This window comes from Phragmites australis, chromosome 16 (genome assembly GCF_958298935.1).
Source record: "Phragmites australis chromosome 16, lpPhrAust1.1, whole genome shotgun sequence".
In the NCBI taxonomy this organism is placed as follows: Eukaryota; Viridiplantae; Streptophyta; class Magnoliopsida; order Poales; family Poaceae; genus Phragmites; species Phragmites australis.
In genome coordinates, this window is record NC_084936.1 from 21,098,207 (window position 1) to 21,120,326 (window position 22,120).

At 39.8% G+C, this 22,120-nt stretch overlaps 1 protein-coding gene across 2 annotated transcripts; it reads right to left on the reverse strand.

The window, feature by feature from the left end:
- Positions 1-13,756: 13,756 nt before the first annotated feature.
- LOC133894777 (uncharacterized) lies at positions 13,757-21,855 on the reverse strand. 2 transcript variants are annotated; one of them, XM_062334940.1, is made up of 6 exons: positions 21,812-21,855; positions 21,547-21,627; positions 14,587-14,778; positions 14,353-14,490; positions 14,117-14,258; positions 13,757-13,995 (listed from the first exon to the last, which is right to left on the reverse strand). In XM_062334940.1, the coding sequence occupies exons 2-5, from the start codon at positions 21,562-21,564 to the stop codon at positions 14,142-14,144; spliced, it is 465 nt and encodes a 154-aa protein (XP_062190924.1). In that variant the 5' UTR covers positions 21,565-21,627; positions 21,812-21,855; the 3' UTR covers positions 13,757-13,995; positions 14,117-14,141. The 2 variants fall into 2 exon arrangements, with proteins under 2 accessions (XP_062190924.1, XP_062190922.1); XM_062334938.1 differs by having other exon boundaries at positions 13,757-13,998; positions 21,812-21,854.
- Positions 21,856-22,120: the final 265 nt, after the last annotated feature.

Genomic DNA, 22,120 nt, shown 5'->3' on the forward strand with positions numbered 1-22,120 from the left:
TTGTTTGTCAATTGTTACCAGAATTACTGGTTTTGAATCGTTGAACATCTGCCCTGACATGTCCCATGGTTCTCTTAACATATTCAAACACAGGGACGAAATATTGGCAAAGACCATAGTATCATAAGGCCCCAGATTGTAAAACACCCTATGTTATAAAACACATCGAATAAACTCCATACAATTCATGTTTGGTAGCCCAGTTGTGTAAAAAATGATCTGTATTATTGGCTGATGCAAGAGTATCTGCATAGAACACCGGTCTGCCATCCTTCCTTGATCATAGCAATAAATTCTCAATGTCACAGGATCATCACAACTAACAAGAAACAATGGCAATCGCCAGACTAATGTTCAGAACTAAATTTTGTGTCACTTACAAAAATTACTGGGTTTAAATCATTGGACATCTGCCATGACTGTTCCAAAGTTCTCCCTAAGTAAATGATAGAATGACGAGATCTTGTATCTTAGCTTGCTCAAACTAAGAAGCTATTGCGTGGTTAGATTTGGGGGAAGATGACAGTATCAGAAGGTCCTCAATCATAAAACAGGTCAAATAAACATCTCACAACTCATGTTTGGCAGCCCAGTTGTGTAAGAAATAACTGTATTATTGGTGCTGCAAGAGTAGCTAATAGAACACCAGTACACCATTCTTCCTTGATCATAACAATAAATTCACAATACCTTGCAGGATCATCGCAACTCACAACAAACAATGACAGGTGACAGCCACCAAGATCACAACCTCCGGAGTTAAGTAACACGATCAAATGAGAATCAAAAGGGAAGCACGCAACAAAGAGCACTTAATAAAGAGGCTGGAGCTGTTAAACTAAAACACGAGGCCAGAGCTGTTAGACTAGAACAAGTGAGTTGGTGAACAGAGAAAGAGTAGAAACCAAGGAATCTGGAGTAGAAGAATGTCCCTACCAACTTTTCTTTTGACTTTCCGAAACCAAGTAATGATCAGGAAGAACAAGGAATCTACAACAAATCAATTAGAATCAAGTCTGATACTAAATAGAGTGATGCCCCATCGTTATCAACAGAGAGCAACAAACCTTACACAGCATCACAATATAACGCAAAACAAATTAATGACATCAACAGGTCGTCACCAAATTGTGTCCTGAGACCTGAGTAGACAGAACCCAGCATAGGAGATGCACACAAGCATAACCCTTGCTGAACTAAATACATGCCACTATTATGAAGAAATATGAGTTGCCCTTATAGTAACCTTACAAACAAGTACAATGACAACAGAGATAAATGGTATAAACTAATTTCAAGGGAGACTATTTTATTTCAAAATGGAGACTTGATCTTCCTGCTACATGCAGGGTGGGCATGCTGCTACAAGGAGGTTTGTACTGCAAGATCAACGTATATAGTCCTAACTAATGGGGGTGTTCCTAATTTTAGAATGCAGGATATCTCAGGATGCAAAACTGCCTCTTAAAGTTGAAATTTCCATATGGCAAATGTTTGTAGGTAAAACCCAGTCAGCTGCTGAGTAGAAATAGAAACAATGGGCAAGCTCTGAATATAGCAAACCATTTTGGATGCTGATAACCTGAACAAATAATGTTCCGGTGCACAAATAGAAACTTCTTTTTTATAATAATAAAAAAGAAAACACAGTTGGCCATTTTTGTCCGGTGTGTTATAGGAGATGATGTCTAGTGGCAGTATGTGCCCGTTATTTAGTGATTTCACCATTGCACAGATAACTGGTTGCCTCGAGGTTTCTAAGAAAAATGAACTCATCGTGTTTGGAAAATAATGCTCTCAAAGAACTAGTTCATTGATATTCTTCACTTATACCATTATGCAGAAATTGAAGAAGTTGCTAAAAACTAGATATGGTGGATTGAATGTGCAAGGGATTGAGGGATCAGGGGCGGAGCTTCAAACATCATAAGGGTGCGGGGACTGCACTGTGGGGACAAGTAACATCAAGTTGTCAGAGGCAAGAAGGCTCAAATTGGAGGCTGAGATGAAAGCTGCAGCAGTTTAATTTGTAGTATGGCTGCTTGCGTGCAGTCTAAGACCCTTTTTTTTCTATGGATTGTCACGGTTTTAAATTCTATGGAGAAGCTAATTCCCACCGGATTGTAGATTGTAGAATTTCGTAGTACAATTTAGCTTGTAAATTGTGTGAATCAGCTTTTAAATTGGGACTATTTGTTTTTACTTTTGCTTTTAGGGCTAGAATCCATAATCAAAATAAAAAACAAACAGGGCCTAAGTTGAATCATTTGCACCGATACTATCAAGGGGGATACATATCGGATAGTCCGGTTCTTAAAACCGTGTTATCATCGGACTATCCGATGAGTAGAAGAGGATTTTGTGTAGAAAATATGCTCTCTGTACAAATTGGTCCGGTGAGTGTTTTAGTGCAAATGCCGGACTATCCGATGCTTATAGTTTGAATCACGTAGAGAGAATTGGTCTCTACAAAAAATAGTTCAGTATGTTATCCAAAGTAGCTGGATCATCTAGTGAGTTTAATGGCAAAACTTGTAGAGAAAATTAAAAGTTTGTTTTCACCGGACCATCCAGTGTTCAATTCGAGTACGACTCGAGTTGGATCCGTAGATTTGTTCGGATTCTTTTCTCATTTTTGGTCGAACATAGCGTGTTTAGGGTTGGAATAAAGTCCTACTTTGATTCCTTAAGACCGAGACCACATCTCCCTTATAAATAGTTGAGGGTGAAGGCCGATTACAACAACAACTTAGTCAATCGCAACTATTGCATCTACCTTTTGTTTTTCTTTACTTTCCTGCACATTAGGGTAGTTCTGCACTGCAACTTCGAGTTCTCGCGATTTGGGTGATAGTTCTTTGTCGATTTGCTTGTAAACCGTCCGGACAGCGATCCTCAAGGTTGCTGGTCGAAATTCTTTGCTTGTTTCCTCATAAACAAGTCGCGTGTTGCTACGAAAAGCGATAGTTATCCAGGACGGATTCGTGTTGCATGGGATTACCAAATTCTGCGCCAACACAAATTGGCGACTCCAGTGGGGAACAACGGTTCTTCATCGACATCTTCACCTAGGGTTTCGGCGACTTCACCCTCTGCAACTTATTGTTGAACCATGTCTCAAGAGGGGACGGAAATCAATCGTGACAATATCATCGCCCTGACACTTGAGGAGCTTTCCGAGGAGGATCACCAAGCTATTGAAGCTCAAAAGCGGGAGGTGGAGAACATGATGCTTGCATGCTATCAGAAAACATATCAAGGCATCATAAAAAGGGCGATCTAATGTCAATCATCCACACCAAGCATGAGGTAAAGACCAATGTAAGCGATTCTACTCGTGATTTACAAGAACACATTGTACATATGGTTGATCAATCTGTTGGTGTTGCTATGTTCAATAATTCTGAAACATTGGTCAAAAGTCTAGATCATGTGCTGTCTAGTCGTGTTAGGGCTTTATTTATTGAATTGCAAGATGAAAAAGGTAAAAAAAAAAAAAAATAGCCCCAATCGTATGATGCTAGTACCTCAAATTCCAATGATAATAGTAAAATTCAGCAAGCATCCTTAGGTTCATCAACACAATTTATGTCACCTTTGGCTATACAACAAAATATGTCGATGCAGCAAACCCATAACCGAGCCAATGAAGGTTCGGCCAACATGACAACATGATAGAATCTTCGTTTAATACATTAAGTACCAGCAAGCTAGAGGTTTCCTCATTTGTTTTTCCGGTTCCTAGCACTTCATCTAGCATAGCTAGTTCGGTTCCACAAGCAGTTAATAGCCGAGCTAATGAAATTTCAGCGAGTATGCCACTAGTTCCCTACAACACCGTGGTATATAACACACCTCCTATACCCCCACAAGGTATCGACATACCTTATGATTTATTGTCGAATACTTATTTCAATGTGCCTTTACAAAATACTCCGCGCATGCAGGCCATAGCTTCACACTTGAAAATATGCCACAACCACAACCTTTTAGGCCGCAACCATATGCTAATGTGTCATCCAATCAGCCCATGGCTAAAAAACTTTTGGGGCCTGAAAGCAATAAAGAGTAAATGCCTCATATTTTGAGGGAACATTTTGGGATAGCACACAAAGATAAATCACGCGTTTATCAAAAACCATACCCTGATTATTATAACACAATTTCATATCCCCGTGGGTTTGAAGTTCCTAATTTTATTAAATTCAATGGGGAGGATGGTAGAACCACAGTGGAACACATAGGACAATTTCTTATGCAATGTGGTGAAGCTCGTAGTACTGATGCTTTAAGATCACGTTTATTTCTTTTGTCACTTTCTGAAAATACTTTTACTTGGTTTTCTTCACTTGCGCCTAACTCTATTCATGCATGGGCACAACTTGAGCAAAAATTTCATGAATATTTCTATACCGAAGATACTGAGTTGAGGTTCATTCACTTGACATCGGTTACACAAAAGTATAACGAGTTCATTTCTGATTACATTCGGAGGTTTAGGGATACTGAAAATCGATGTTTTAATGTATCGCTCTTCGATAGAGATTTAGCTGAGTTAGCTTTTACCGGACTGCATGCACACATTAAACAGAGGTTAGAGGGGCAAGAATTTTCAGATGTAAACCAAGTTTTGCAGCGGGCTCTGGCTCAAGAAAGTTGTGCCAAAGAGCATAAAAAACTTCATAAATCTATTGAAAAATACAAAGTGGATCATCCGAGTATTAATGTAGTTGAATATAAGGATGATTCATCGGATGATGATAGTGTAAACATGTGTGTAGTCGAATGGGCATGGAAGTCTAAATCTAAATCATTTGTATGCTCCACATTAAAGGTTGCTCAACAAAAGAATAGATAAGAAGAGATGAAATTTATATTTGATGTCACTAAGTGTGATTGGATATTCGATCTCTTGCTTAAAAAAAAGCAAATTAGTTTGTCTCCTGATCGTGTTATTCCACCACTTGAGGAGATTAAAAAGCATGCATATTGTAAGTGGCATTCATATTATCACGCTACTAATCATTGCAATGTCTTCCGTCGACAGGTTCAATCGATCATTAATGAAGTACGATTGAAATTTGCCAAAAGTCTAAAGATGAAACTAAATAATGATCCATTCCTCGTCAACATGATGAACTTTGAGGGGAAGAAGGTCTTGATTTTACCATCTCGAGCCGATATCGACTAAAGGCAAGAATGTGATCATTAGTGAGGATAATATGAGGCCAAAGATGATCAAACCTAAAAGTCTAGAAGTTGACTGCTGGAAGGTAAATGAAAACAAGAACAAGGTCACTACGAGATTTGTAAAGCTAAAACCTACATTTAGTGTACTTTTGGCTAAATATAAGAGTGGCAAGGTTGACCAAAAAGAAGGTAACCAGCCAAATACTCTTAAACATTCAAGATCACCTTCGAAGCATGAGTTTAGAGGGAGTAAAAGGCAATAAGAGGACAATATTGCAACAGCTCCATTTCTTCCTTTCGGGCCACCGATGCTTATGATGTGGGGACCTCCTATGGTGCTTCCTCCGTGTCTGCCATGGGATTGGTGTGGACCTTGGGCACCACCTCCTATATCGTTTGCATCATTCTATCCAGAGTGAACAGCACCACGATCTTCGGCATTTGACCGATTATTTCATTCTAGACAAGACCGGTTTAATTCAAGAAATCGGTCAAATGATGAGAGGGATATAAAGGAAATAAAAAGGTATACTGTGTGAAGAATACAAACGTTTCTAATGAGAAATCATATCGGACAGAGAGGAAAACAACTAGTTGTTGATGAAAAAAAGTGCAAAAACAGTCGATTAATGACGGTTTGGTAGGCGACAACCAAGAAGAAGTTGTAGAGGTGGTTGGTACTGATCTTGGGACCAAATTGGCGTCTCCAATAGCAGCACCACAACACATAGCGTCAAGGGTTGAAGAAGCCACTTCTAGTTCTAAATCGATCAATAGTTCGGGCGATCAGAAGATTGAAAGAAAGATATCCTTGCTATCCGAGCCTAAACCACAGCCTCGATGGTGTCCTAAAGGTCTCTCACATTCTCAAAAGAGAAGACTACCAAGACTACACAAGCAAGAGTTAGGAAAAGTTCAAGCTGAAAAGGTGAGAGATCAAGTGTTTAATAAAATTAAATTGATATTGCCTATTCGAAAAGAATTGAGAGTAAAGCAAGTTGTAATACCTATTGTGATACCTAGTGATAATGAGGATGACATGCTAGAAGACTCTCCGGTAATTAGAGACGATACTCCACCTCATGGTATTATGGATGTCAATATGGTTTTCATTTTTCCTTCGAAGTTTCAAGCCATTGATGAAGAGATTGCTCAACTAAATCTTGGTCCAAAAAAAGCCATATTTGAGAAACCTAAAGAATCAAGCCAGCATTTGAAACTATTATATGTCAACAGACATATTGATGGAAGACCGATTTCTAGAATGCTAGTCGATAATGGAGCTACAATGAACTTAATACCATATTCAGTTTTCAAGAAGCTAGGAAAAAAAAGATAATAAGCTTGGGAAGATAAATTTGATTTTTTAACGGCTTCACCGGCGATCCTACGAAGACCAAGGGTGCGATTTCCATGGAACTCAATATTTGGAGCAAGATGGTGCCTACAGCTTTCTTTGCCACCGACGTGCAAGGTAACTACAATGTATTACTAGGCCGTAACTAGATTCATACAAATCATTGTGTACTTTCTATTTTGCAACAATTCTTGATTCAATGGGTAGATGATGAACTAGAGGTTGTACATGCGGATACATCAGCTTTTATTGCTTTAGTAGATTAGCAATATGGGAATGTTCAATGTTTATCCAGTCAAGACCTTTCGGGTTATAATTTTCTTAGGGATACTAGGGATGGTTTTGTACCCGTGTCTGTACAGCCAATTTCTTCATCACGGCTTAGAAATGTAATGTTATAATTGAATAAACAAAGTAATTTAGAGTGGTTGTAACATCGTATGGAACAATATCGGTCCAAAAAGAACAATATTTGTGAAACTATTGATGATTTTGATGAGGTAGAAAAACTAGGACAAGGTTTTTTGTTAGCTAACCCATTAGAAGAGGTAGATATAGGAGATGGTACTATTCCTAGGTTGACATTTGTGAACAAAAACATGCATGATGTCTAAAAAGGCAAAATGGTTGAATTGCTTAAAGAATATATCGATTGTTTCGCTTAGGAATATCATGAGATGCCGGGACTTAGCTGTGAGCTTGTAGAACATCGGCTTCCCATAAAATCGGGTTTTAGACCTCATAAATAACCGGCTAGAAAGTTTAATCCTAACATGTATGGACAAATGAAAGAAGAAATAAGTCGGTTGCTTGCTAGGGGATTTATTTGTCCTTGTAGGTATGCTGAATGGATATTCAACATTGTCCCGGCTGAGAAGAAAAATACTGGTAAGTTGAGAGTATGCATTGATTTTAAAGATTTAAATAAAGCTACTTCTAAAAATAAATATCCTATGCCTATCACCGATATGTTGATTAATGATGCTTCAGGTCATAGAGTTATTAGTTTTTTTGGATGGAAACGCGGTTATAATCAAATCTTTATGGTTGAAAAAGACATGTCGAAAATGGCTTTTCGTTGTCTGGATTTTGTTGGTTTATTTGAGTGGGTTGTCATGACATTTGATTTAAAGAATGATGATGCTACTTATCAAATAGCTATGAATTTGATCTTTCATGATTTGCTTGGTGTCATTTTAGAAATTTATATTGATGATATTGTTGTCAAATCAAATTCTATTGATAGTTATTTAGCCGATTTGTGTTTAGCTTTTAAGAGAATGCGTCGGTATGGTTTAAAGAAGAACCCACTTAAGTGTGCTTTTGGTGTATCGATAGACAAATTTTTAGGTTTCACAATACATGAGAGAGGCGTAGAGATAGATCCCAATAAGATAGCAGTTATAGATAAATTAGAGGCATCACAATCAAAGAGAGATGTTCAAAAATTGCTAGAAAAAGTTAATAACTTGAGGTGGTTCATATCTAACTTATCCGGTAAAATTAGTGCATTTACTCCTATACTTCAATTAAAGAAAGAAGTCGATTTTACTTGTGGGGGCATAACAACAGAAAGCCTTTGATGAGATCAAAAAACATTTATCATCATCCCTCGTGTTGAGGGCGCCCAAAGCCAGGATTCCATTTCGACTATATGTTGTTGCACAAGAGACGGTCATAGATGTTGTTCTTATACAAGAAAGTGAAGAGAAAGAATGTGTGATCACTTATTTAAACCAGTGTCTCTTGGATGCGAAAATAAGGTATGTGTTTATTGAAAAATTATGTTTGTCATTGTATTATGCACGCACCAAATTGAGACATTATTTGCTTTTTATTACTTTATGTGGTTGCATGCCAAACCGATATTATTAAATACATGTTGCAAAAGCCAATTTTGAGTGATAGAACGGAAAAGTGGGTGTATGCTTTAATTGAATATGATTTGGCTTATGAACTGTTAATATCTATAAAAGGCCAAATTATTGTTGATTTTATTATTGATCATCGCATTGATAATGATACATCGATTAGTGTTATTAGCATGTGTCCATGAAAACTATATTTTGATGACTCAGCTTGTAAGAAGGTCAAGGTGTTGCTATTATTTTAGTTTCACCTAGAGGTGATGTTTTTGAAACATCATTTGTTTAGAATACTTTTGTACCAACAATCAAGCCGAGTATAAAGTTTTTTTGTTAGGTTTGCAAATTTTAGAGTCTATGGATGTGAACAAATAGAGATATTTAATGATTCATTATTAATGGTGCAGCAGGTTTCTAAAGTTTTTCAATGCTTTGATACGTCACTAAATAACTATTTAGATAAATGTTTAGATATCATAACAAATTTGGGTTATCTCACTATCACTCACATATCTAGAGAAGAGAATATGAGGGCAATTGATTTAGTGCAGCAAGCATCTGATTATAGTTAATAGAGGGATGTTCTTTGTATTAGAAAAACCGTTGTTGGCTTGTGCTAGTGTCCATTTGGCCGAACAGCAATGAGAGTTCGGTTTTGCCTAAAAAATTCAGATTTGCCTACACATAGTGATTGGAGAAAGCCGATGATTAAGTATTTAGATAATCCTAATTCATCGGTAGATAGAAAGATTAGACGATAAGCTTTAAAATATGTGATGTCGAACCATAGATGGGTTACTTCTAAATTGTTTAGGTTCGGAGCAAAGTAACATTGCTATAGGTAAAGTACATGAATGTATTTGTGGTATGTATTAGTCAGCTCACAAAATGATATGGTTGTTAAGGAGAGTTAGGTTTTATTAACCGACTATGTTTGATGATTGCTCTAAATATTACAAAGGATATGAAGTATGCTAAAAGTTTGGTGATATACAATTAGCTCATACTTCTATGTTGAATCCTATCATCAAACCATAACCGTTCCGGGGCTGAGCTTTGGATTTCATCGGCCAAATTCATCCATTATCTTTCAAAGGTCACCACTTTGTTTTAGTTGCTACCGATTATTTTACATAGTGGGCTGAGGCCGTTCCTTTGAAAATTATTTTACACATAAAGAGGTAATCGAATTTATTTTGGAACATATTATTTATAGATTCGACATTCCACAAACTTTAACTGCCGATCAAGGGTTTCTTTTATTTCCCATCAAAGCGTGAGTTTGCTGAATCATTTATAATTAAGATTCTCATCAAATGCGTGAGTTTGCCGAATCATTTAGAATTAAGATTCTCAATTCATCACCATATTATGCTCAGGCCAACCAAGTTAAGCAATAAAACCTTGATTGAGCTCATAAAGAAGAAAATAGAAGAACATCCAAAAAGATGGCATGAGGTTTTGAGTGAAGCATTATGGGCTCATCGCATATCTAAATATAGTGCTACTAAAGTTACCCCTTATAAGTTGGTGTATGGACAAGAAGTCGATTTTCCCATTGAGGTTAATCTTGGCGCATTGAGAGTGGCACGATAAAATAATTTGTCAGCCGTGAATTATTATAATGCTATGATAGATAGAATAGATGAACTCAATGATGGAAAGTTTAGAGCTTTGAGAGAAATTGAAAAGGATAAATTGAGGATAGCTAGAGCCTATAATAAGAAAGTAAATGAAAAATCGTTTCAAGTAGGAGATTTAGTTTGGAAGACGATTTTACTTGTTAGGTTTAAAGATAATAAGTTTGGAAAGTGATTTCCTACTTGGGAATGTCCTTTTAAGGTTGCAGGAATCGTACCCGAAAATTCGTATATATTATAATATTTACAAGGAGACAAGATGCCTCGAGCTATCAATTAAAAATACTTGAATAAATACTATCCAAGTGTGTGGCAAGACACTTGAGAAGAGAGGTAAGCATACCTAGCCGATATAATTTGCCATCGTCCTAAGATACATAGTTATACATGGCCGATGTACTTGCCATCGCCTTAGAACATACATGTAGCCGATATATTATTCATATCATCCTAAGTAGTAGCTAAAGATGAATAATGAGTTATTTGATGATTTTATTGAGAAAAAGTGTTTTTTTTTGCAAGTTTTACCAAAAAACAGGAGGGCATGTGTTGATAGCAAAAAATAGCACGGCTAGACTTTTTGTGCACACCGGATAGTCCGGTGTTTAAGGCCGTGTCATCACCGGACTATCCGGTGAGTAAAAAAGGATTTTGTGTAGAAAACACTCTTTGTACAAATTGATCTGGCGAGTGCTCCGGTGCAAACGCCAGACTATCCGGTGCTTGTAAGTTGATATTTGCAGAAAAAACATGTTCTCTGCAAAAAAAAAATAATACGGCGAGGGTTCCGGTGCAAACGTCGGACTATCCGGTGTTTAAAGCTTGAATCGCATATAGAGAATTGCTCTCTGCAAAAAATAGTCCGATGAGGCTGCCGGTATCAACACCGGATCATCCGGTGCATGTATTTCAAATTTTTGCAACAAGATTTGCTCTCTGCAAATATTAGTCCGGCGATAGCCTTCGGTGAGTGTATTTCAAACGCTGAACTATCCGGTGCATATTAGAAAAGAGTTCGAGGTCCAGCCAAGTTGAACTCACCGGATAGTCTGGTGATCAAAAGTTTGTTCTCACCAGACCATCCGGTGTTCAGTTCGAATCTAACTCAAGTTGGATTCGTAGATCTGTTCGAATTCTTTTCACATTTTTGGCCGAACATAACGTGTTTATGGTTGAAATAGAGTCCTACTTTGAGTCCCTAAGACCAAGACCACATCCCCTTTATAAATAGTTAAGGGTGGAGGCCGATTGCTATAACAACTCAGTCAATCGCAACAATTTCATCTATTTTTCGTTTTTCTTTACTTTCCTGCACATTAGAGTAGCTATTCGCTGCAACTTCGAGTCCTCGCGATTTAGGTGGTAGTTCTTTATCAATTTACTTGTAAATTGTTCAGGTGGCGATCCTCAATGCTATCGGTCGAAATTCTTTACTTGTTTACTCATAAATAAGTCGTATGTCGTTGTGAAAAATGATTGTTTTCTAGGACAGATTCATATAGTACGGGATTGCCAAATTCCACTCCAACACCCAGCTCTAATGAACTTTAGGAACTACGTAGGATCAAAGGTGTAAAACCTGTTTTGCTTTTAAAAGGTCCAATCCCCTCCAAGAAACAATTTATACCCTATCTCATGACAAAACTTATCTTTAGTCCTTCACTCAAGCCCGCCTGATTAATTTTCATAGACAGATTAGATAAGAATCATTGCCGCAACACTTCATTGCATGTTGTATTATTTTTGCACTTAACTATGTGAAAAACCTTCAGGACGATATTCATTTTCTTGTCTTTTACACCCTGACATGCTAAATGACAACAAATCTCCTTCCACAGCACTACGACGGCAATAAAAGCTATAAATTATTATAAAGCACCACATCCATCAATCCATGTAGAAAACCATGGATATAAATGATTGAACAAGTAAGTGTTTGAAATCGTTTTGATATAGAAAATAAAACAAGGAAAACATCAAATGTTCTTTTACATATCCAGCTCTTCCCTAATAAAACACATTCAAAATCAACAAATGAATCCAGTGCAAGGTTATTATGGCAATGTGACGAGACGTGGTGACCCACCACCTTTACACACCTTTATATCGCTTATGGCGTGCGGCATGGTGACATCATCCGAACTAAAGGAACACCAAAACAGCAGCAGGGAGGAGGAATGGAAAAGAAAAAAGAAAAAGGGGAAAGGAGAAGGGAGGAGAGTTGGCCAACCCTCCAGCTTATATATCACAGAATAAGAAGGAAAAGATAGGTGATATAGGCCACTACACAGATCGGCCCAATACCTCATAGAAGCCCAACAGCCAATTTAAACACTTTCCCCCTTCCATGCCCTAACAGCACCACCAAGCAGCATGCAGCCGCCACTCCAGTTGAAGACACCATATCTAGATCGTTGTTTTCTTCTCCTCCATCCATACCTCTTCCTCTTCCTCTTCCACAGATCTTGATCACCCCAATACCATCATCGAGCCTGCTTCTCCTACCTCTCTCTCTCCCACTTCTACGGTTCTGGATCGGAGCTCTGTCTTCAGGGAGGACGCAACGGGCAAAATGGAGCAGGAGGCGGCGGAATGGACCGGTGGACGGTGGAAGATTGAGTCGGCGAAGGCCTCTTCTTCTCCATTTGACTGTGGTGGGCGCCACAGGGCCTCTTCTCGCCATAGGACACTACAGAGGCGCCCACAGTGACGCCACACCGCTATGGCAGACGCCACTCTTGCCACGATAATTAATATATCGCCGATATGGCGATGATATGGAGACACCTTAATAACTATGATTCAGTGTAAAAAATTGGTTCTCTATGCATAATTCCAGTCGCAAAATGTTATTCAACCACAGGGTGAGCTATGTAGAGCAAGGTCCAATGGAAAGAAAAACAAACTTAGCTATCCCTTTCATTATCAGAATTCATATGTATAGGACAATAGGACCAATCGCCAAGCTGGGTTGTTGGTCATGGACAAAGGATATAGACTCTGTCATGGAGGCACTAGCAGCAGGACATAAGGAGCTCGATGGAAAAATCAATACTAAAAGTACAGGTAAGCTTAAATGAACTCTTAACCAGGTCCACTGAATTCGACAATAGAACTCTGATGGGCTATCAAAGAAGCTCATTACTATGTGCAAAATCTATTAAAAGGACTTCACGAAAACCACAAGGGCCATAAGCCCAAGGACATTCTAATGCATAAAAGTAGTTACAGGAAACAGAATGGTATAGAGATGGAAACTGAACAACAGCAGTATGTTTTTATGCATGCTAGTTGGCACTTAAAACTCTTATGAGTTAAGAGGCGTTAATTTGACAATACTGTACAAGGGGATGACACACCAGTGCATTTAATATGATAAAAAGTCGTTAACATAATCAGAGAATTTTGGCAATCATATTTGAGGAAAGGCTTGTAATTGCCTTATTTCACAGAACAAACCAGAATCTCAATATCACCAATTAGGAAATTCTGCAACTATGAAATCATATTTTAGAAAAGCTATAATCACTATAAAGCCTTCTGGATGATAGAACAAAAATGTCCCAACGAAATTAAAAGATCTTAGTTAAGATGGCAACAAGAAACACAAAGCAGACTAAACTTATGTCAGGAGGTCAACTACATGCTCCTCTAAATATCCTCTAATGGCAACTGGCAGTCTGCCGACCTGATTGGAGAAACCATTAATCCAACAATATTCATTTACCCTCTCAATTTTTCAATTGAAACAAAGCATTAAAGAACATAAGGTCCAATAAGGATTATGGAAATATCATATCTGAACCTTTTCTATTCTATGTAATAGAAATGCACACAGCTCTCATGCGTGTTCTCAGAAGAAAAGGTATTGCAAGTCACATGTCCAGTAGGTATACCTTCATAGACAAATTCATTCTCATCCATTAACATTCCGAGCAATGTACTACTACACATCAGATATGTAGTACACATCAGATATGCATCCATCAAAATGATATCAAGTCTGAAACCAATACTATAGCATCCGGATACCAAAGCAGTACCGAACAAATTGAGCTCAATACCAAGATCAAAACCGCAGGGGGCTGCCTATTGCTTGAAGGTGTAGGGCTGCGGGAGCGAGATGGGGCCCCGGCGGTCCTCGTCGCCGTCGAGCAGCCTATGCACCCGCTTCTTGGCGCAGTACTGCCGGTCGAAGTGCTTCACCTGTCAAATAAAACAAACCCAAGTGTCACGAAATACAAAGAAACGCAAATCGTTCAGGGGCTAAGGGACGGCTGCGGCGAGGCGGAGTGATTACCCAGGTGGGGCGGCAGCTGCTGACGAAGTTGGCGCGGGACTTCTTGCAGTCGGCGGGGTAGAGGAGCCCTATGGTGGCGATCTCGGTGTGCTTCTTGTCCGCGTGCTTCTCCACGCATGCGTAGAAGGCGTCCCGTGCCTTGCAGAGAAGGGAGGAGAGCGCCTCTCCAGTCAGTGATGGAAAAGGAGGAGAGGGGGGGAGAGCGGGTTAGAGGCGCGAGGTCGAGGGCTATACCTTGTAGCAGGCCTCGCGGCCCTTGGCAAGGACGTCAGGCATGACGGATCCGTCGGAGCGGCGGTCGTAGTCGGCGTCGGCGTCCGCGGCGGTGGACATCGTCGGCTGCGGAGGGGTGGGGGATTTGTTTGGGGAGTTTCCCTTGCGGAAGGGGAAAGGTTGCGGGTGGGCCGGCCCGAGGTGGTAGCGGGCCTGTCAAGAGCCGGAAAAGTTAGATTTTTTATTTATATATTTTTATTTTCAAAAATAGCCGATCTATTTCCGAAATTTATAAAAATAGATGTTTAGCTTGTTCAGTGGATGAGATATAAATCTTGTCCACTACAAGTGAGATATATAAAAATCGTCCTCTCAAAAGATGATAAATAAATATCACTCCCTCAGATGGTGATCCATTTCGTCGCCCTACCAGAGGATGAGAAAAATCAGCCTGATATGCCACTATGGCCTGCTTGGCTACCACCAAAACCAAAAAATGGATCGCACGCTCATTGGGGGATTAATACGAAAAACTCCTACCTAACAGGCACATGTGTCCGCGCCCCTGGTGGGGCTAAGGCAATAGATCATTTTCTCATTGGAGGATCAATAGAAAAATCTCTCACCTAGAGAATAATTCATTGTGCATGACAATAGTAGATCGCAAAGGCTGAAAATGATCCCAAAAGCTCATTTTTTTTTCCAAAAAAGACAAAAGATGGTTGAGAAGAGAGGAGAGGAAGAGAAGAGTCGTAAAGCCCTACCAGATTGGATCTTCATTGTCGATAAGTTGCCTATTTATTACTTTCTCTTTGTAACCATCTTAGGTTAGCTATCAAACCTAGGTTTGGATCTAGGGAGCATCTAATTTAGGGGTTATTGTACTATTTTTATGTAGTATTTTGTAGAACTTATTGTTAGGTTTCTAGAGGAATGTAGGGTGACAGTGAGACCTAGGATTTGATAATTAGGATTAGTTAGTTGAGGTATTTAGGGCAACAATATTTGTAGTATGTTTTATATGTACTATTATTTTAGATCTAGCACTTAGAGTTTAGTATTCATTTATGGATTTAGTTGTTGTAGGTTGAAATAATGGTTTAGTTTTTTTTTTGTCGATCATGGATAGATATATCAAACAAGATGTATCTCAAGATTTTCTTTAGAGAAAGGGATATTTCTTATGGTTTGGATGGGGTAGATTTATCGGAATTTCAACCAGTGGATATGGGTATAGCTAGAGCAAGGGAAATGACTTTTGGAGGAGTGTACAACTGGTTAATGTGGGGTTTCAAACTAGATCCCGAGCAACAAGAGCTGATGATTAGCAATATAGTGAGCTATGCATGTGAAGGTTTTTTTCTTAGAGCTATTCCCACTAATAAAACCTCGAGTTAGGGAAAATACCTGGCTTGGAGGTGGCAACTAAGTGTGGTTGTCCACTTGTGTTGCTAGCTCAAGATAGATACATACAGAGAGTTGGGGAATTACATGTTGAACATGAAGGTTAACCAAATACGGTTGTGGAGGATGAGGAAACGGTGCCAGCTGTGGTGTGACTAATGAGGAGGAAGTCGTTCCTAATATAGTTGAACTGATGAAGTGGGAGGATCGGGAGTAACATCAAGCTAGAGAAGATGACAACTCAGACGGTGATGATGGTGATCATGTACCTGCAGAGTGGAAAAATCATGATTGTGCAAACCTAGTTATAAGTAAAGGTTACCATATATCGTGGGAGTATAATGAGAATAAGGTGTGCTAGGGGGGCTAAATACCCGAGCACATAGGCCATTAAGCATGTTGTGGTTCAATAGGCCTCTTCAAAGGCAGTTCAAGATTGTAAAGTGCAATAAGAAGGAGTATGATGTGATGTGCGTGAAGGATGATTCCTCGTGACAAGTGCATGCCTTCAAGGGAAAGTATGTTAATTATTGAGAGTGTTCGATAGTGACGGAGTACACTTGTGAGTTGGAGGAACCAGAGAAGTACCACAGGAACATGTCATCAAGTTTTGTTGCTAATGCTATATATGTATATATTATGGACAACCTAAACTATAAGCCTAGATCAATAATTAAGGTAATTGAGGAGAAATATTGTGAAACAATTAGCTACACTAAGGCTTGGAGGGTGAAGAAAAAAGGTAGTGGAGATAAATTTCGGGATGTACGAAGCATCATATGATAATCTCCCATGTTTGCTCGCAACCATTTGTCCGAGGAACTCTGGAAGTTACTATGACATTGTGCACTACCCTTCGGTTAAGGAACCTGATATGCTTGTCCAGCAACACACATTTTTTTTGCCTTCAGAACTTATATTCAAGCTTTCAGACATTGCCGCCCATCAACAACACATTCCTTACTGAGAAATACAAGGGTTAGATAATCTGCTACTAGATTGTAACACCTTATAGGATGATGTGAAAAGGGTATGGCATCAATACCATGTGGGCGCCATGTGTGGAGCAGTGGGCAGTGCTCTGGGCAGAAGTATTGGAGGATGTCCTTCAGGAGGACCGGCCACACTCTTCCAAGGACTCCACAAAGTACCTAGGTTAGTCCCTACCTTGGACACTTGCACGATTCATGTTCACACCGCCCGAGGTGCAGACGCACACACCAACCATTCTTAACATGTACCCGATGCACAGGAACTAGACACGATTGTTAATAGTATGTTTCTTTCGTAACATCTATCATTCTACCCAAATTAACTTTTAAAGTAGTTAGGTTAAGCTTCGGACTACTTGTTCACATAGAGACCTTATCGAGCAGATACACTTAGAGTCCATTGCAAGTTACTAGTGGTTGAGACAGGGGATATAGCTCTCTCCACATGAGGTGCAGTCATTGTTTTGGAGGATCTCTGAGACTACGAGTAAGATCTTGAAGATGATCTCTTATCACTCTAGCACTGAAGTTGTTCCTTCACCATGGCCTCACAACACGGCATCGATGCCCACTACTCGGCCTCATCACCTCCTTGATGCTTACAGCTCGGCCTCCCTTGATGCCATGTTCGATGTACGTTCCACAATTTGGTGCCGGCTCTTCCAAGCCATTTTACACAAATGCCAGTGGGTCATCGTTTGCCCCTCCGCCAAACACATATAATTCGATCAACAATATATTATGTACTTCGTAAATTCACAGTTTCTTGCTGTACTAACATGTCTTGCTCTATAATGCATATGCAGGTCTCACTAATTTTGACAAGGAAGATAAGGTGGCAGCATACCCCAAGCACTACATGCAGCACTCTCCTCAACATGACCTCGATGCCTTCCTCAGCTCCGATGCTCCACACGAGGTGCTCAGGTCATCTCAGTTAGGCGGCTCACCTCCTGTACCGATAAGGCAATCGCAGGAGTATGCGACGCCTGCTCTCAACGGCCAACCTACTCAGATAGTGGCCCTGCCAGAACCTCTCACATGCTCAACATACCACGTAAGAACTCATGGCCACAAGGCGCCGAAGCCTAGGACGGAGAATCACCCAAAGTGGGGACATATCTCAGATATGTTTGTATCATACATTTTCAATAGTTTATTCTATTTTGTTTGTATCATACATCCAATTCCTTTTTTTAACCTCAGTCCTCTATCATCATTGTGACAACAGACTCTAAGCAAACATCCTATCCAAATAAGAAATAATTATATAGTAATCAAGGTGGATTTGAACGAAGAATGTCATGGCCGTGTTGGAGAAAAGGGAAAGAGGACTCCAGGCGGAACTGGAAGACCAACATGACATGTGGGCCCCACACGATAAGGAGAGTGGAAGGGAGAGAAGGGAGCAAGCGGCCATGTGGAATGGGCTATGGCCCGTGCAAAAAAAGATTGCTGCAAGATGGTATTGGGTTGGGCTAAGAAGAAAGGAAGGAAGGGGAGAAAGAATGGGCTCGTCCTAGAAGGAGAAGAAAGCGGGGTGAGAAAAATAGAAAAAGAAATGGCCTTGAGCCCAAGGCCTTCATGGTTTTCTTTTTATTTATGATGGCCTTAAATTAATTCTAAGCCTCATTTAATTATTTGTGTACTATTGCTTCATTATTTGTGTAATATTGCCTCATTTAATTCTAAGCCTCATTTAATTATTCATGTATAGGGTCGCTCGGAAAAGAGATTGTTTTCTCTGTTTTTGTAGGACCTTCCGGACGAGCGTGGAATGCGACCTGTAAGTTCTCAAATTAAAAACCAGACTCCTTGTTTTGTAGGACCTCCTGACCAAAAACGGACTCCCCGCAAATTGGACCTACGACCACAGTGTCCGATCGCATTTAACGGCCACTATTCTACGGAGCTGAGCACGAGACAGAACGAAGAAACTAGACTCTAGGCGCGAGAGTGCTCAAAACAAGGAAAGAATGTAGAAGAAGGACTCAGAGGACCCTCAAACACCCGTCCTTTACAAAAGACTACAAAAAACCTTCAAACCGCTCGAAACCCGAAGGGGAACGCAGAAAAAGCCAAGAATCCCTCAGGTCATTTGAAACCTCCCCCCGTGATGCGGAGCTCAAAGGTTAAAACTTTGAGGACGGACGGCGACAATAACCACTTTGGGGCAAACTACGTTGGCCTTAAGACCAAAGTGGTAGGATCAGTCCGAACCGTGATCACGGGGGAGCTTAGGGGCTACTGTCGGTACCAAGTAAAGGGGTACCCCAGCTAAACGGACCCACGAAGGGCACAAACGGTCAGGGGAACATCTCCTGAAAAATCTAGTCGATCGATGAGCTACCCCGAACGGTGCAAAGCCTCTAGCGACCAACCTCGCCGCATCTTCACACAAACTCACGACCAGCACCCTGGTCACAGGACCTGATTGGACACTTGCCCGAGAAATCCTCTTCACCAGGCACCAGCCCTGATGGATAAGGTCGTGGGCGGTGCAGGGGGCGTGTCCCGTCCCGTAGCCTTACAAGCTACAGTGCAAGACTCTATAGGCTGGCGCAGCGTCGGACGACAGATGGGATGTTATCAGCCATTTAGCACAGGCAAGTGGGCGAGAACGGTGGGCAGAGGCAAGTGGGCGAGAACGGCACGTAGAGGCAAGTGGACGAGGACGGCGCGTAGAGGCAGGTAGACGGGGACGGTGCAAGAGTGCACCGTTTTGTCCCGTCGCATTAAATGCGACAGGATAAGGTTCTACAGGCTAGGCAAAGACCACGCACGGCTGCATGATGTACAATGCTGTCAGAGCAAAGTTACGTGCCTGGTACTCCGTAATGATGATCTGAGATAGATATTAGAATAAGCAGAGGTCATCTGTATAGAACCGACGTGTTAGTTCTCCATCTCCCTACTATATAAAGGGATGAAGACCCTGTTTTAAAGCCACGACAGATCAATTCTGGCAATCCAATAGAACACCGTTATAACCAAGTGAGATCTATTATAACACACAAAAGAACCAGGACGTAGGGTTGTTATCCTCAAGAAGACCCAAACCTGTATAACCCCCGGTATTCCAAAATCCTTTGTTTACACGAATAACACATTCTCTCCCTAAAACGCCGTTCACGCACCCACCAACACACCTCGGACACTGTCAGGGATTTACCCTCGATAGACTTCGATTTTGATATTTTTTTAACTCTACGAACATCTATAAAAAAAAGTTGCATCCGTTTCTCCCTCACTTTGTCAGGTTCGATAAATTTTTTTGAGACCAAATTTGGCCTGAAAGATTGAGTTCTCACCCCTGTAAAGTTTTTACACTATTTTCGGAGCATATGTTTGTGTCCATAGCCATCACTACTTACATCAAATTTGAGCAAAAATATACAATGATTCATATTCTAGTGCTGCTGAGGTGAGAAAAAATAAGAGAAAAATAAAAAGTATTGTGAATAACTTAAGATCATATTTGCCTTGCTGAGCATTTAAATGGAGAGCTAAAATAACATGTTTTATTTTAGTAGGGAACACTTGTTGAGTATATCAAGACTAGCATGTTACAAAACAATCGTATGATTCTATTTTCATGTTTTTTATCGATGGCAAATACCACATGCAGAGCCCTTACCAAAGGTCAGCACTGATGAATACCAGTATTAGTGATGTGTCACAACTTGATTCGTCGCTAATGACTGGACTAAGATAATCCATCACTAATGAATGGCCTAGGAAGACCCATCACTGATGACCTAATCATTAGTGATTGGTCATAACTTGACCTGTCATTAATAACTGACCTAGGACGACCCGTCATTGATGATCTGATTATTAGTGATAGATCATAACTTGACCCATCACTATTATCATAAGTGACGGATCATGTTACGACCCGTCGCTAATGATCAGATCATTAGTGATAGGTCTATATGTGATCCTTGGTCAAAAAGTACATTAGTGACATGTCGTAGTGAGACTCATCACTAATACACAATAACCCATCCCTAATTTTGTGTTTTATTTGTTAGTTTTCACGTAGTATAACATTATATTTAAGAGAAATCTCGAAGCTCTCAATAGTCAACAAATACCAGTAAGGTGAAATTATATTTAAGAGAAAAACTAACATATTGCAAAACCAGGAAACATTAATTATGGCATCATCATGACTAATACTGTATCCTACTTCGGTATTAACCATATATATGCATGCATCCTCACGGTTTTGAACAATTAGTTACGATGAACAAATCATTATATAGTGTGAAAGAACGCTCACTACATAAAATCACCCTAATTTTCATAATAATTTGGACAGTAAAATAAAGCGCACCTCCAGCTTTACAAAATACCTGTATCCAGAATTCATAGGACCACATAATAAAATAAAAATCGAGATGATTACTTCATCTATTATTGGAAAAATACATTAGTACATACATGATAAGCCTCATGAAGCAGCTTTTAGAAAGAAAGTAATTATGGGAGGATATTTCATGCCACCGTGAACCAATCTAAAAGTTAATTTTGGGAAGCAAAGCATGGAGATCATGTGTTAACGAAACAGAAAAGCATATACCTTAATCATACGTGGCATATATCCGATAAAAATAGTTACCCAGCCAGCTGCTTGCTAATGAGTTGGTGCTTAGACTTGGATCTGCAAATAATTAGTATGAAATTTAAAAAACAGATATCAAAGGCAATATCTAAATGAAGTGGAAGAGAGAAATAGAATAAAAAACCCTTTCATACGAAAAAGGAAGAATATTAGCCATATATCTCACTTGGACAAAACAAATAGCACGAAAAACACAGCCCGGTGTGTGTGTATTAGCTGTTACCTTTTCAAACGGCAGATCGACGCTCGCAAGAATTTAGCACCAGCAAAATCAGCAGTTCCTGCGATGGAACAGTTAGAGGAGCAAACACGAAAAACACTTTCACCGAGAAAGAACAGCATGCGATCTGCATGTACGCTTAGGCACGTATGACACTTTCCAGATCTAGAAGGCAGACGCACTGAGGCTCCTTTCCTCTTCCCGGCAGGCAGATCTACCTCTTCCACGTGCGAAAACTGTTAAAGAAATTTGAAGTTTCACAATCGAATATGGGTCCATTTTGATCTCTTGAAAGATTCAATTCTATCTCTT